General features: G+C 31.2%; 2 protein-coding genes, 1 long non-coding RNA gene and 1 pseudogene across 4 annotated transcripts; 2 read left to right on the top strand and 2 right to left on the bottom strand.

The window, feature by feature from the left end:
• The first annotated feature begins 1,763 nt into the window (after positions 1-1,763).
• LOC143197708 (non-structural maintenance of chromosomes element 3 homolog) lies at positions 1,764-2,342 on the top strand. Its single transcript, XM_076406334.1, has 3 exons — positions 1,764-1,889; positions 1,947-2,161; positions 2,216-2,342. Exons 1-3 carry the CDS (start codon positions 1,865-1,867, stop codon positions 2,324-2,326), a joined length of 351 nt encoding a protein of 116 aa, XP_076262449.1. The 5' UTR covers positions 1,764-1,864; the 3' UTR covers positions 2,327-2,342.
• Positions 2,343-2,963: 621 nt separating this feature from the next.
• Positions 2,964-3,518, bottom strand: LOC143197203 (electron transfer flavoprotein-ubiquinone oxidoreductase, mitochondrial pseudogene; annotated as a pseudogene). The gene is made up of 3 exons (XR_013005953.1): positions 3,405-3,518; positions 3,033-3,349; positions 2,964-2,982 (listed from the first exon to the last, which is right to left on the bottom strand). The product of XR_013005953.1 is annotated as an electron transfer flavoprotein-ubiquinone oxidoreductase, mitochondrial pseudogene (transcript).
• Positions 3,519-3,566: 48 nt separating this feature from the next.
• Positions 3,567-5,152, bottom strand: LOC143197204 (uncharacterized). Its single transcript, XR_013005954.1, has 3 exons — positions 5,036-5,152; positions 4,251-4,348; positions 3,567-3,696 (listed from the first exon to the last, which is right to left on the bottom strand). It is a non-coding gene; the product is annotated as an uncharacterized LOC143197204 (long non-coding RNA).
• Positions 5,153-10,258: 5,106 nt separating this feature from the next.
• Positions 10,259-11,251, top strand: LOC143196949 (non-structural maintenance of chromosomes element 3 homolog). The gene is made up of 4 exons (XM_076404921.1): positions 10,259-10,524; positions 10,582-10,798; positions 10,856-11,070; positions 11,125-11,251. The coding sequence occupies exons 1-4, from the start codon at positions 10,291-10,293 to the stop codon at positions 11,233-11,235; spliced, it is 777 nt and encodes a 258-aa protein (XP_076261036.1). The 5' UTR covers positions 10,259-10,290; the 3' UTR covers positions 11,236-11,251.
• The last annotated feature ends 3,042 nt before the right edge of the window (positions 11,252-14,293 follow it).

Here is a 14,293-nt window from a genome sequence, read left to right as displayed (position 1 = left end):
GAAATGCACTTTTTTATTAGAACATAATTAGCGTTGGGAACTATGGCTAATCAGTCGCTAGTTTCGGTTCGACTGATTGTATTACTTTTTACTATCGATTGTTTTTGAGTCGTGTACTTTTAGTTACTATTTTCGGTTCTACTAGTTTCATTCGACTGCTTTTTAACGTTCTGACTCTGTCGTCCTAGGCGCGACCTTGACAAAAATGTATACCGAATTTATGCTTTCCTAGATTTATATATAATATATTTAGTTTTATGATTTTTTTGGTAGTTTGCTTCTAAATAAAAATATATTGTATATTAATATAGCAACACTTTGGAACGATATTTTTCAAGATTGTTAATGTAATAGGGTAAAAAATTAAAATTGTGAATGACAAATAAGTAATAGGTAATATTTCTTTTGATTGACTTTTTGGTGTGTATCTAACACCCTCGGTTTTTGTTAGAAAATATTTCTGTCCGATAATAAATAAAGCATTAATTTTATTTTAAAAAGCTCTAGTAGTTATTGTGCGATCATTTTTAATTCATGGTTATTGTAATACATGTTATATATCACATAGTAATACATGTTTAGTTTAAGTTGTATTGTATTGTTTATATTTATTTAGTATATTGTTTAAAAATAGCAATTCATCTCAGAACATTCAAATATAAAAGTAACTCCACTTCCTTTAAAATGTAAGTATTATAGATATATTAATAGTATTCAGTAATGTTTTTCTTTTTCTTTTTTAAAGTTAGTACGTGAAGGAATACGTCTCGCGTATACTAAGGTTGTAAAATATAAGCAAATATTAAATTAATTGCTCCAAGCAATTATATCCGTCCTTTCCTCTCTTACAATTTATATAGGAAAGGGATCGAACATACTCGTCTGACATTAAGAATTAAAATAAAAAGCCAAGCCGTGCATTAGATTTTGCATATTTTGTAGTGGTTAGTAGGCATGTTGGCCACAAAAAATATCGATATGTCGAAGGAAAAAATATATATATTTTTTGCAATAAGTATAAGATATATCGATATTTTACAAAAAAATGTATGTATATTTTTAATTGAAAATAAACGTAGTCAAATATTAGCCTAAAAAATATTTTTTTCTAAAACTCTTAAGGAATAACGGTATTTTTGATAAACCATTAAAATTAAGTACCAGAATTCACTAAACGTTTAAAAGTAAGTTCCGATTTGAAAGTTTTTTTTAATTGTACTTAATCTTCTGAAATTATATCATCTAAAAAATATCGATATATCGACAAAAAAATATCGATATTTTTTCTGCATCCCTAGCGGCTAGTTATTTAAATTTTTGTGTTGATAGTGCTGTATGGAGATAGCTGATACACGATTTTAAAGTTCTTCAAGTCGTAAAAATGTCGAAGAAGCGAAGATCAGTTAGCGGGTCTCAAAAAACCAAATCACAGACTGATCCAGACGTACCGGATCAAAATACAGAAAATATAATCAATGATGTAGTCAGGTACATTATTCTTAAAGCTGACGAAAATTCATTTTATACCAGATCCGAATTAAATCAAAATGTAATTCACAAAAAGGGCCAATGCGTGGATAGTGTTATACAACAAGCAATTAAGGTTCTGGAAAATGTTGGTATTATTATTGTTATATGGATGTTGTTGATATTGTTTTGCATACATTTTTAGGTATATGGTTACACACTTACTGAATATGATGATGTAAAAATGAAAAAAAAAATTTATTTTTTAATTAGTATGTTGCCTCCTGTAAATTATTCCGATGAAGAGGAAGAATGTGTTTCTAGTTATGAAACTGGTTCAAATGTACCAAATGCTGCTCACAAGATACTGACTCTATTAATTTTATCCCATATATTTATGACAAACGCGCCAGTATCAGACAGTGAGCTCTACGATACCATTCCTTTATTGTTTTTATATTGTTGATTTATTATTTCAGAATCCCTTTATAGTTTCCTGAAGTCCTTGGATATTGATGTAGAAGTTGAGCATCCATTTTTCGGTAAAGTCAAAGAATATATAAGAGAAACCTTGATAAAGAATTATTACCTTCACTGTGAGTTTGATGAGAAAACGAAAATACAAACTTTCCAATGGGGGATTCGAGCTGAAATTGAAATCTCAAAGATGAAGGTTTTACAGTTCGTGTGTGAGGTAACTATTTCAGTTGACTTATAAGCACATTGTCAGGTTATTATTGATTTACAGATGTATGGAAATAAGCAACCAAAAGACTGGCCAGAACATTACAGAGCGGCCGAGAATCAGTTCAAAGAAAGAGAAGAGCTAAAGGAAGAAACAAGGGATGAATCAAGCTAGTCACCGATACTGGTAGAACTGCAATATAAAGTTTATTTGTATACAAAAATTGTATCTTCTTAACTAATACAATATAAATAAAAAGATATAGGAAAATGTTAAATCTCATTGGTCCTTACATTGCGTTGTAAGCTGGGCCGCGACCTCCTTCTGGGACCACCCAGTTATTCTGGCTGGGGTCCTTGATGTTGCACGTCTTACGGTGGATGGCCCTCTCCAGAATCGAGTGGCACAAACTCATACACACCAGCGGGACAATAACAATCTTCGAGTCCGTCGAAGATGCCTAAGTTTCGTTTGACCGGATTTTGCGAGTTTAAAGTGTTGCATAACATAATTTGTGTTATACACTATATGTACGCTTTTAGTTGACTTTAAAAGATTCCAGTTGTGTTTTGATGACATTTGGGTGATTATTTTATGAACTTTTAAACAATTCATTAATAAAAAAAACTTATTTTTGTGTAATGCTCTAATTTTTCATTAGGTACAATCCTTTTAACTAACTTTCGGCAAGGTAATAAAACCCGTGGCAAAGACTACTAAGCATCCTCCAGGAAAAGTGAGATTGGGGATACTGTGAAAACTGCCGGTGCCCTGGTGAGATCCTATTGCCGTCTTCGAAGTGATGCTTTATGAACGGATGGTGTTTGAACCTGCGAAGAAACGAACATTACCGCATTACCGATCTTTGGATATTCAGTACTTTTGGAATTCCTTGTACGGGCTCAGGTACAGATTGATGTAATCCAAACCCGACGGCGATCAGGGATACCTCGTCGTTAAATGATACAGAAAGGATCCTCCGTAGGTGTTCTTATCCAAGGGCCAGCCGATGGTGTGCTCCGCGCACCCGGTTTATGTTTGAATCATTCGTCGCGATATCTTTAACGCTCCCGTCATCGTTGTACAGGACTTCGGAAGGTGCATAACCCGGGCCCACGGCCTCAGCTTGCTCTCCCAACCACTGAATAACGTGTCCCAGCGGGACGATATAGTTCCCGTGATTAAACATCGGAGTTCCTGACGAAATATCATTTATTCAATATATAAATCGATTTAAGATAAAGAATCCAACCTGGCAGGGCTGGTACCGGAATCCTACCGGTGCTAGGTAATAGACCGAACTTATCCTCCGTTAGGGGAGTGTTCAGAGGCGCGCCCTTCTCTTTCCAGTCCCATTTATAGGGCCTTCTCGACGATGATTACCTAAAAATCTATGTTCCGTATAGACCACCGATCAAGTGTGCTATGACTTCGATTCCACCGACCCTGATTTTCTTCCCTTCCGCGTCCAACAGTTGTTTGGCTCGTATAGTCGCGCTTATTCCAGTTGGACCATCGCCGACTATCAGAATATCAGTTTACATCTAGAATGTGTAATTTAAGAAAAATTAATCCTTTCAAGGTAAGTAATAATTTTAGCATGACATGTCAGACAGAAATTGTGAAGAATATATATTATAAATTTAAATAGTGTAGATACTTAAAGTGGTAGAAAAAAATAGTGTTTTAAGCTGGGCATATATTTTTTCAGACTATTGAAGAAGAATTAACAGACTGTAACAGGAATAAAGCCAAAGCCAAGTCTCTTTGAAACAATTTTTTTGTTTTAATACGGACAAATTCTATGCATATTTATAATCAGACTTATAGACAGACAGGTAAAATAATAAAAATGATATCAATAAAATAATTGGTTATATAATGTTTCATTCATAATAATATATATTGTACAATTTTCTTAATATGTCACTCAAATTATCAATATTAATCTACGGGATAACGATGTCTTCTTTTCTTACTTAAATGGTAGTTGTTAAAAATAGAAACTTTTTTATTTATTATTATAGCAATAATATAGAATAAATTATGTTTTAATGAAAAAACAGCTGAATCATAGTGCATTTTATATTAAAATTACCTTTCCATCTTGGATCTTCTTCTCTTGGATGAATGAAATATAGTGTGTTATCTTAGAAAATTGATCCGAATATATTCCTATTTAACCCAACTGCTGGACTAGAAAATATGATTAGTTATATTTAAGAGTTCAAAGGTTACTTCACAATATACTATAAATAAAATAAAGCTCCAGACAATAATTGTATCATTACATATAATCATTTTAAGCTATAAAATTTAAAATATCTTATAAAATTTATTTTCGACAAATTAATTAAATATTCCGAATTAAAATGAAATTTTAGATATTTTCAACGAATTCCCTAAATGCAAACTCATTTTCTTTTATTTTAACAGGGAATTGTATAATTAAAGGTAACAGAAATACCTTACTCAAAAAATCAAAGTCCAACTCAGAGGTTCAAACAAAATATATCAAAATAAACTGAGCTCAGTGCAATTTTTATTTATTAACCTTTGCCAACAAAGTAACTTATATCTATAAATGTAATTTTATGAAAATCGGTCTTATAACATAAATATAATACTAAATAACACATAAAGTCACAGTTCAGAATCCTTTTTCTCATCTTCTATGTTGATTGTCTCCTATATATCAATCTTGGAATAATTCTATGTCCAAAATATTACTACAATATTAAATAAGTGTATTTTCATCTGTAATAAGATTGTGGGAAAATAAAAATGATACGGCAAGACCGATTGTTTAGAAACAGACATTTGACAAGATTGTAGAAATTTGTTTTTTGGGTTGCCGAGCGAATTTAAACCAAATAAAATTACCTGACATCTGTGGAATTTTCGAAAAATTTATCTAGTAATCCTAGTTAATAGAGCACATTCAATCCATATTTAGCTACTAGGTCACGAGAATTTTTGATATTTACGCCTTCACCCAAGCACATCTAAATAATAATGTAAGGAAAAAGGCTTTAAAAAACTCTGTATCAATAATTTCTTACAAAAGCTTATATTGTTCCCAATCATAAGACTGCGTAGTGTTGTTCATTCTCAAGGAACTCAGTATATTGTACTTCTAAGTTTAAAAGGTGACCTAATTTTAAGATTTGTTGGAATTGGCATCATCCTGAAAATAGACTATAAAAATACACTTGATATCATAAAAACTAATTTAAATTACCTCTGACATGCCTTGTACTTTACCAATAAGACCGTTGTCAAAATCTACCACATTGTCAAACATTCTATCAATCATATCGAAAATAGTCTACAATTTTGTTTTCCTATTTTTATTTTTGGACTTTGTTGGTTGCTGGAGAGGAGTTTTAGAGTTTTCTTGCTGTTTGTGTGTTTACCCTTCAATCTCAGGAATATTCACTAAACCAGGTAACATTTTCAGAAGCGATCCTTTTTCGATCTTCCTGATCCAGCGACTTCTAAATCATCAACCGTGCATTTTGTTGTAAATGATTTCTTATGGGCTGGCCCAGACTATCTCCAAGTTAACCTCCAAATTACGTTTTTGAGCAGCTTCATACACAATAAAAATGGGTAATTTTATCATTTGATTTTGTTCTTTGCAATTACCTGAAATAAAGGTAAGTTATCTAATCATCATTTTCTATAATAAATTGTCTACTCATTGCTTCAAATGAGAACTCCTCCTTGTTTTGTTAATATAATTTAGAGCTTGCAATGCAGCTTCATTACGAGCATTTTTTATCGTTTGCGCCTCTCCATAAAATTTGACGTCGTTGACGTTAAAATGGACTTTGAAAGGTCCCTTCGTGTCAGAATCATTTCTTCTAACATGAAGAGTATCATTAAAATGAACCGTGTCATTCAGATTATGCAAATAAGATTTTTTCTCTGAAATGTCTGGTGATGCAGTCTTGCCTTCTATTTGTTCCTAAAAGGCACCTTATTTATATGTCTATATTTAACTAAACAATATTGAATACCAAAATATCATTAATTATAGAGTATTGTACAGACATCCCTACCTTTAATGCTAAATTGTTTAGTAAAGCTACAGGTGTTTCTTCAGGTTCTTTTCACTCTTTTTGATCTTCAAAGAATGATGTTGATATTCTGTATTTTTCAGAGCCCTCTGTGTAGCTTTCCTTTGAGCATTCTTCAAGCTTTTACCATCCATTGCTTAATTTTCATTTCCTAAATAGAAAGCGATGGTAAAAACTGTATTGTGCAGAGGTCAATGAAATTTTTGATATATAATTGCATCTAATAATTTCACATTAATATACCTCTTCGTTAATTAATTCATATGAAAATGTAATATCATTACATTCAGCAATTCGTGACTAGAACTTAATGAGGATTTGTCTTCTGCTGGTTCACTAGTCAAACCTAAAACTCGGTTTGTTTCTGGCACAGAGGGATTATTTTTCCACGTTTCCGAATAAAGATACCACGATGAGGTATCTATTATTCTTCAAAGTTAAAAGCGTCCCAGATATAGATCCTTTTATACCAGTGAATTAACTATAAACATTGCTATTTACCAACAATAGAGTCCCTGTCGCCAAAAATATTTTTATATCATTTAATAACAATCCATAACTTAAGCTTAACAAGGAAAATAATAGTAGTATACAATTAAAGCAAATCATACTCAAATAATATAAAGAGAAAACATATATAACCGGGGAAACACACTAAAACTAACCTTAACATAATAATATAGAGCTGTAGGAGGTAAAAAAAATTTCGATATTCTTGATAAAAACTATCGATATTATTAGTAAAAATATAGATAATTTTGGCTAATCTATTGATTTGGTTTATATTGGTTTATTTTTTTTAATACCGTAGTTATTGCACTAAAGATTTCGGTATTTTTTTTCCTCCCATATATTGATTTTTTAAAATTATTTTCTATCGATATGTTTTCTGGCCGCGGACATATTTAAAAATATCAATTAACATATTAAAATACAATAAAATATTTGTGGGGTATTATTCCATTTCATAGAAAAATTCCATTCTTTTTTACAGATCCACAGAACATTCAAATATAAAAGTAATACTACTTCGTTTAAAATTAAATTATAAATTGCATGTTATTGCATGTAATTATTATAATACTGTACAGTAATTTTTTTTTTCTTGTCTTTTTTAAAGTTAGTTTATTATTAAGCCTACTGACTGGCGAGTGGCCAACTTAGAAATTATCCCAGAAGACATCCCGTCTTACCCAGCCTGGTTACTGGCGTGACTGGGATCATTTTCCTTGTCGGATTTTGTACTCTTACCTAAGGGCATTCACAAACATCACAAATTTACTTACATGCCCCAGCAGAATTCGAACTCGCGACTATCGCAACAGGGGGACCATCCTGTCGCCTTTACTACTGCGGCAACTAAGCCAGCTATTAAATCGTTTATCATGAAAAAATATTTTATAAAATAAATAAACTTTTTTATAACTATTAATTTGTGATATGTATGGTTGCAGAATGTATGAGCAAATTTAAAAAATTCCCTTATTTCTCATATGATTTATCTACCAAATACTTCATTATAATGAATCAAAAATTATGGATAAATGATCCAGGGTTTTGTAGAAGGGTCGGGGTCAGGATATAATGAGTCAAGTAATAAGGGGTCAAGTTAATGGTAGGTTTTATCAGGATAAACGATATAAATGTGCATGTATTTTGATTTTGTTGATTTGACATTTAGCATGATTTTTTTATTATTGAAATTCACGCCATTTCCTTTAGCTTGTAGGATTGGTTGCATATATCACTTTAATTCTCAACTCCCCACTCTAAACGTTTTTTCCGCTCTATTCTAGGTTTTATTTGAATTAAATATTGGGTTTATTTTGTGTTATGTCAGTTCTATTGCTGCTTTTTAACGTTATTATTCGGTTTCTTTAATAATAACAGAATAACAGTGCATTTAATTTGATTTGTGCTTTTAATGTGAAGATTTATGGTTTTTATATGAAAAAAATCAAAATACCGTGGGGTAAGGTAATGCTCTAAAACTGATTTTGTTTATAATGTATTTTTAATGTGCAGGAATGGTTGATGGTGAACTGAAATCTTGATTCTTGATGTATTGAAACATTTTCGTACCACCGATCAAATCACCTTCAGAGACAGTAGTGTTGTATATTTTAATTGTTATGATAATATTTTACGTATATCAAATTACTAGAAGAAATTAAACTAAAAGTTTTTAATATACGAACAGTTTTTACTTCATTGAATATTCCATATTTATGTTTATTATATAAAAGGGAAGAATAAGAATATATATGTATATTTGCTTTTAGGTGCGCTGATTGTTATTCTACAATTTTAAAAATAATCTCACTTATGACGCCTTTGTTATAATGTATAAATTTTAAATGTTTCAATACTTAGGTTTTATTAAATGGAATTTGAAAATGGTTAGTAAGTGTTAGCTCATGATATATTTTGCGTATACTTTAATATGCAGACGTAAATTACTTCAATGATTATTATAAATCAAATATATTTTCGGGCATATATTGAAGATATTTTTAAGACAAATGTTAGTAACATCATTTTTAAATTACTCACTTAACTTTATTATGGGAGAAACATGATTAACTTAAAAAATAGTGGTCGAATCGACTGTTTTTATTCGATAGTTACCAACACTAATTCAATTTTAGTTGGGGCAGTAAGGAAATGCACTTTTTTATTAGAACATAATTAGCGTTGGGAACTATGGCTAATCAGTCGCTAGTTTCGGTTCGACTGATTGTATTACTTTTTACTATCGACTGTTTTTGAGTCGTGTACTTTTAGTTACTATTTTCGGTTCTACTAGTTTCATTCGACTGCTTTTTAACGTTCTTACTCTGTCGTCCTAGGCGCGACCTTGACAAAAATGTATACCGAATTTATGCTTTCCTAGATTTATATATAATATATTTAGTTTTATGATTTTTTTGGTAGTTTGCTTCTAAATAAAAATATATTGTATATTAATATAGCAACACTTTGGAACGATATTTTTCAAGATTGTTAATGTAATAGGGTAAAAAATTAAAATTGTGAATGACAAATAAGTAATAGGTAATATTTCTTTTGATTGACTTTTTGGTGTGTATCTAACACCCTCGGTTTTTGTTAGAAAATATTTCTGTCCGATAATAAATAAAGCATTAATTTTATTTTAAAAAGCTCTAGTAGTTATTGTGCGATCATTTTTAATTCATGGTTATTGTAATACATGTTATATATCACATAGTAATACATGTTTAGTTTAAGTTGTATTGTATTGTTTATATTTATTTAGTATATTGTTTAAAAATAGCAATTCATCTCAGAACATTCAAATATAAAAGTAACTCCACTTCCTTTAAAATGTAATTAAGTATTATAGATATATTAATAGTATTCAGTAATGTTTTTCTTTTTCTTTTTTAAAGTTAGTACGTGAAGGAATACGTACATCTCCGTCTCGCGTATACTAAGGTTGTAAAATATAAGCAAATATTAAATTAATTGCTCCAAGCAATTATATCCGTCCTTTCCTCTCTTACAATTTATATAGGAAAGGGATCGAACATACTCGTCTGACATTAAGAATTAAAATAAAAAGCTAAGCCGTGCATTAGATTTTGCATATTTTGTAGTGGTTAGTAGGCATGTTGGCCACAAAAAATATCGATATGTCGAAGGAAAAAATATCCATATTTTTTGCAATAAGTATAAGATATATCGATATTTTACAAAAAAATGTATGTATATTTTTAATTGAAAATAAACATAGTCAAATATTAGCCTAAAAAATATTTTTTTCTAAAACTCTTAAGGAATAACGGTATTTTTGATAAACCATTAAAATTAAGTACCAGAATTCACTAAACGTTTAAAAATAAGTTCCGATTTGAAAGTTTTTTTTAATTGTACTTAATCTTCTGAAATTATATCATCTAAAAAATATCGATATATCGACAAAAAAATATCGATATTTTTTCTGCATCCCTAGCGGCTAGTTATTTAAATTTTTGTGTTGATAGTGCTGTATGGAGATAGCTGATACACGATTTTAAAGTTCTTCAAGTCGTAAAAATGTCGAAGAAGCGAAGATCAGTTAGCGGGTCTCAAAAAACCAAATCACAGACTGATCCAGACGTACCCGATCAAAATACAGAAAATATAATCAATGATGTAGTCAGGTACATTATCCTTAAAGCTGACGAAAATTCATTTTATACCAGATCCGAATTAAATCAAAATGTAATTCACAAAAAGGGCCAATGCGTGGATAGTGTTATACAACAAGCAATTAAGGTTCTGGAAAATGTTGGTATTATTATTGTTATATGGATGTTGTTGATATTGTTTTGCATACATTTTTAGGTATATGGTTACACACTTACTGAATATGATGATGTAAAAATGAAAAAAAAAATTTATTTTTTAATTAGTATGTTGCCTTCTGTAAATTATTCCGATGAAGAGGAAGAATGTGTTTCTAGTTATGAAACTGGTTCAAATGTACCAAATGCTGCTCACAAGATACTGACTCTATTAATTTTATCCCATATATTTATGACAAACGCGCCAGTATCAGACAGTGAGCTCTACGATACCATTCCTTTATTGTTTTTATATTGTTGATTTATTATTTCAGAATCCCTTTATAGTTTCCTGAAGTCCTTGGATATTGATGTAGAAGTTGAGCATCCATTTTTCGGTAAAGTCAAAGAATATATAAGAGAAACCTTGATAAAGAATTATTACCTTCACTGTGAGTTTGATGAGAAAACGAAAATACAAACTTTCCAATGGGGGATTCGAGCTGAAATTGAAATCTCAAAGATGAAGGTTTTACAGTTCGTGTGTGAGGTAACTATTTCAGTTGACTTATAAGCACATTGTCAGGTTATTATTGATTTACAGATGTATGGAAATAAGCAACCAAAAGACTGGCCAGAACATTACAGAGCGGCCGAGAATCAGTTCAAAGAAAGAGAAGAGCTAAAGGAAGAAACAAGGGATGAATCAAGCTAGTCACCGATACTGGTAGAACTACAATATAAAGTTTATTTGTATACAAAAATTGTATCTTCTTAACTAATACAATATAAATAAAAAGATATAGGAAAATGTTAAATCTCATTGGTCCTTACATTGCGTTGTAAGCTGGGCCGCGACCTCCTTCTGGGACCACCCAGTTATTCTGGCTGGGGTCCTTGATGTTGCACGTCTTACGGTGGATGGCCCTCTCCAGAATCGAGTGACACAAACTTATACACACCAGCGGGACAATAACAATCTTCGAGTCCGTCGAAGACGCCTAAGTTTCGTTTGACAGGATTTTGCGAGTTTAAAGTGTTGCCTAACATAATTTGTGTTATACACTATATGTACGCTTTTAGTTGACTTTAAAAGATTCCAGTTGTGTTTTGATGACATTTGGGTGATTATTTTATGAACTTTTAAACAATTCATTAATAAAAAAAACTTATTTTTGTGTAATGCTCTAATTTTTCATTAGGTACAATCCTTTTAACTAACTTTCGGCAAGGTAATAAAACCCGTGGCAAAGACTACTAAGCATCCTCCAGGAAAAGTGAGATTGGGGATACTGTGAAAACTGCCGGTGCCCTGGTGAGATCCTATTGCCGTCTTCGAAGTGATGCTTTATGAACGGATGGTGTTTGAACCTGCGAAGAAACGAACATTACCGCATTACCGATCTTTGGATATTCAGTACTTTTGGAATTCCTTGTACGGGCTCAGGTACAGATTGATGTAATCCAAACCCGACGGCGATCAGGGATACCTCGTCGTTAAATGATACAGAAAGGATCCTCCGTAGGTGTTCTTATCCAAGGGCCAGCCGATGGTGTGCTCCGCGCACCCGGTTTATGTTTGAATCATTCGTCGCGATATCTTTAACGCTCCCGTCATCGTTGTACAGGACTTCGGAAGGTGCATAACCCGGGCCCACGGCCTCAGCTTGCTCTCCCAACCACCGAATAACGTGTCCCAGCGGGACGATATAGTTCCCGTGATTAAACATCGGAGTTCCTGACGAAATATCATTTATTCAATATATAAATCGATTTAAGATAAAGAATCCAACCTGGCAGGGCTGGTACCGGAATCCTACCGGTGCTAGGTAATAGACCGAACTTATCCTCCGTTAGGGGAGTGTTCAGAGGCGCGCCCTTCTCTTTCCAGTCCCATTTATAGGGCCTTCTCGACGATGATTACCTAAAAATCTATGTTCCGTATAGACCACCGATCAAGTGTGCTATGACTTCGATTCCACCGACCCTGATTTTCTTCCCTTCCGCGTCCAACAGTTGTTTGGCTCGTATAGTCGCGCTTATTCCAGTTGGACCATCGCCGACTATCAGAATATCAGTTTACATCTAGAATGTGTAATTTAAGAAAAATTAATCCTTTCAAGGTAAGTAATAATTTTAGCATGACATGTCAGACAGAAATTGTGAAGAATATATATTATAAATTTAAATAGTGTAGATACTTAAAGTGGTAGAAAAAATAGTGTTTTAAGCTGGGCATATATTTTTTCAGACTATTGAAGAAGAATTAACAGACTGTAACAGGAATAAAGCCAAAGCCAAGTCTCTTTGAAACAATTTTTTTGTTTTAATACGGACAAATTCTATGCATATTTATAATCAGACTTATAGACAGACAGGTAAAATAATAAAAATGATATCAATAAAATAATTGGTTATATAATGTTTAATTCATAATAATATATATTGTACAATTTTCTTAATATGTCACTCAAATTACCAATATTAACCTACGGGATAACGATGTCTTCTTTTCTTACTTAAATGGTAGTTGTTAAAAATAGAACCTTTTTTATTTATTATTATAGCAATAATATAGAATAAATTATGTTTTAATGAAAAAACAGCTGAATCATAGTGTATTTTATATTAAAATTACCTTTCCATCTTGGATCTTCTTCTCTTGGATGAATGAAATATAGTGTGTTATCTTAGAAAATTGATCCGAATATATTCCTATTTAACCCAACTGCTGGACTAGAAAATATGATTAGTTATATTTAAGAGTTCAAAGGTTACTTCACAATATACTATAAATAAAATAAAGCTCCAGACAATAATTGTATCATTACATATAATCATTTTAAGCTATAAAATTTAAAATATCTTATAAAATTTGTTTTCGACAAATTAATTAAATATTCCGAATTAAAATGAAATTTTAGATATTTTCAACGAATTCCCTAAATGCAAACTCATTTTCTTTTATTTTAACAGGGAATTGTATAATTAAAGGTAACAGAAATACCTTACTCAAAAAATCAAAGTCCAACTCAGAGGTTCAAACAAAATATATCAAAATAAACTGAGCTCAGTGCAATTTTTATTTATTAACCTTTGCCAACAAAGTAACTTATATCTATAAATGTAATTTTATGAAAATCGGTCTTATAACATAAATATAATACTAAATAACACATAAAGTCACAGTTCAGAATCCTTTTTCTCATCTTCTATGTTGATTGTCTCCTATATATCAATCTTGGAATAATTCTATGTCCAAAATATTACTACAATATTAAATAAGTGTATTTTCATCTGTAATAAGATTGTGGGAAAATAAAAATGATACGGCAAGACCGATTGTTTAGAAACAGACATTTGACAAGATTGTAGAAATTTGTTTTTTGGGTTGCCGAGCGAATTTAAACCAAATAAAATTACCTGACATCTGTGGAATTTTCGAAAAATTTATCTAGTAATCCTAGTTAAAAGAGCACATTCAATCCATATTTAGCTACTAGGTCACGAGAATTTTTGATATTTACGCCTTCACTCAAGCACATCTAAATAATAATGTAAGGAAAAAGGCTTTAAAAAACTCTGTATCAATAATTTCTTACAAAAGCTTATATTGTTCCCAATCATAAGACTGCGTAGTGTTGTTCATTCTCAAGGAACTCAGTATATTGTACTTCTAAGTTTAAAAGGTGACCTAATTTTAAGATTTGTTGGAATTGGCATCATCCTGAAAATAGACTATAAAAATACACTTGATATCATAAAAACTAATT

The sequence above is a fragment of the Rhynchophorus ferrugineus genome, unplaced genomic scaffold, assembly GCF_030347505.1.
Source record: "Rhynchophorus ferrugineus isolate W39M unplaced genomic scaffold, kcgeb_rfMv2 rfM5, whole genome shotgun sequence".
Taxonomy (NCBI): Eukaryota; Metazoa; Arthropoda; class Insecta; order Coleoptera; family Curculionidae; genus Rhynchophorus; species Rhynchophorus ferrugineus.
Note: the sequence above shows the minus strand (reverse complement) of the source record. Positions and strands in the feature narration are given on the sequence as shown.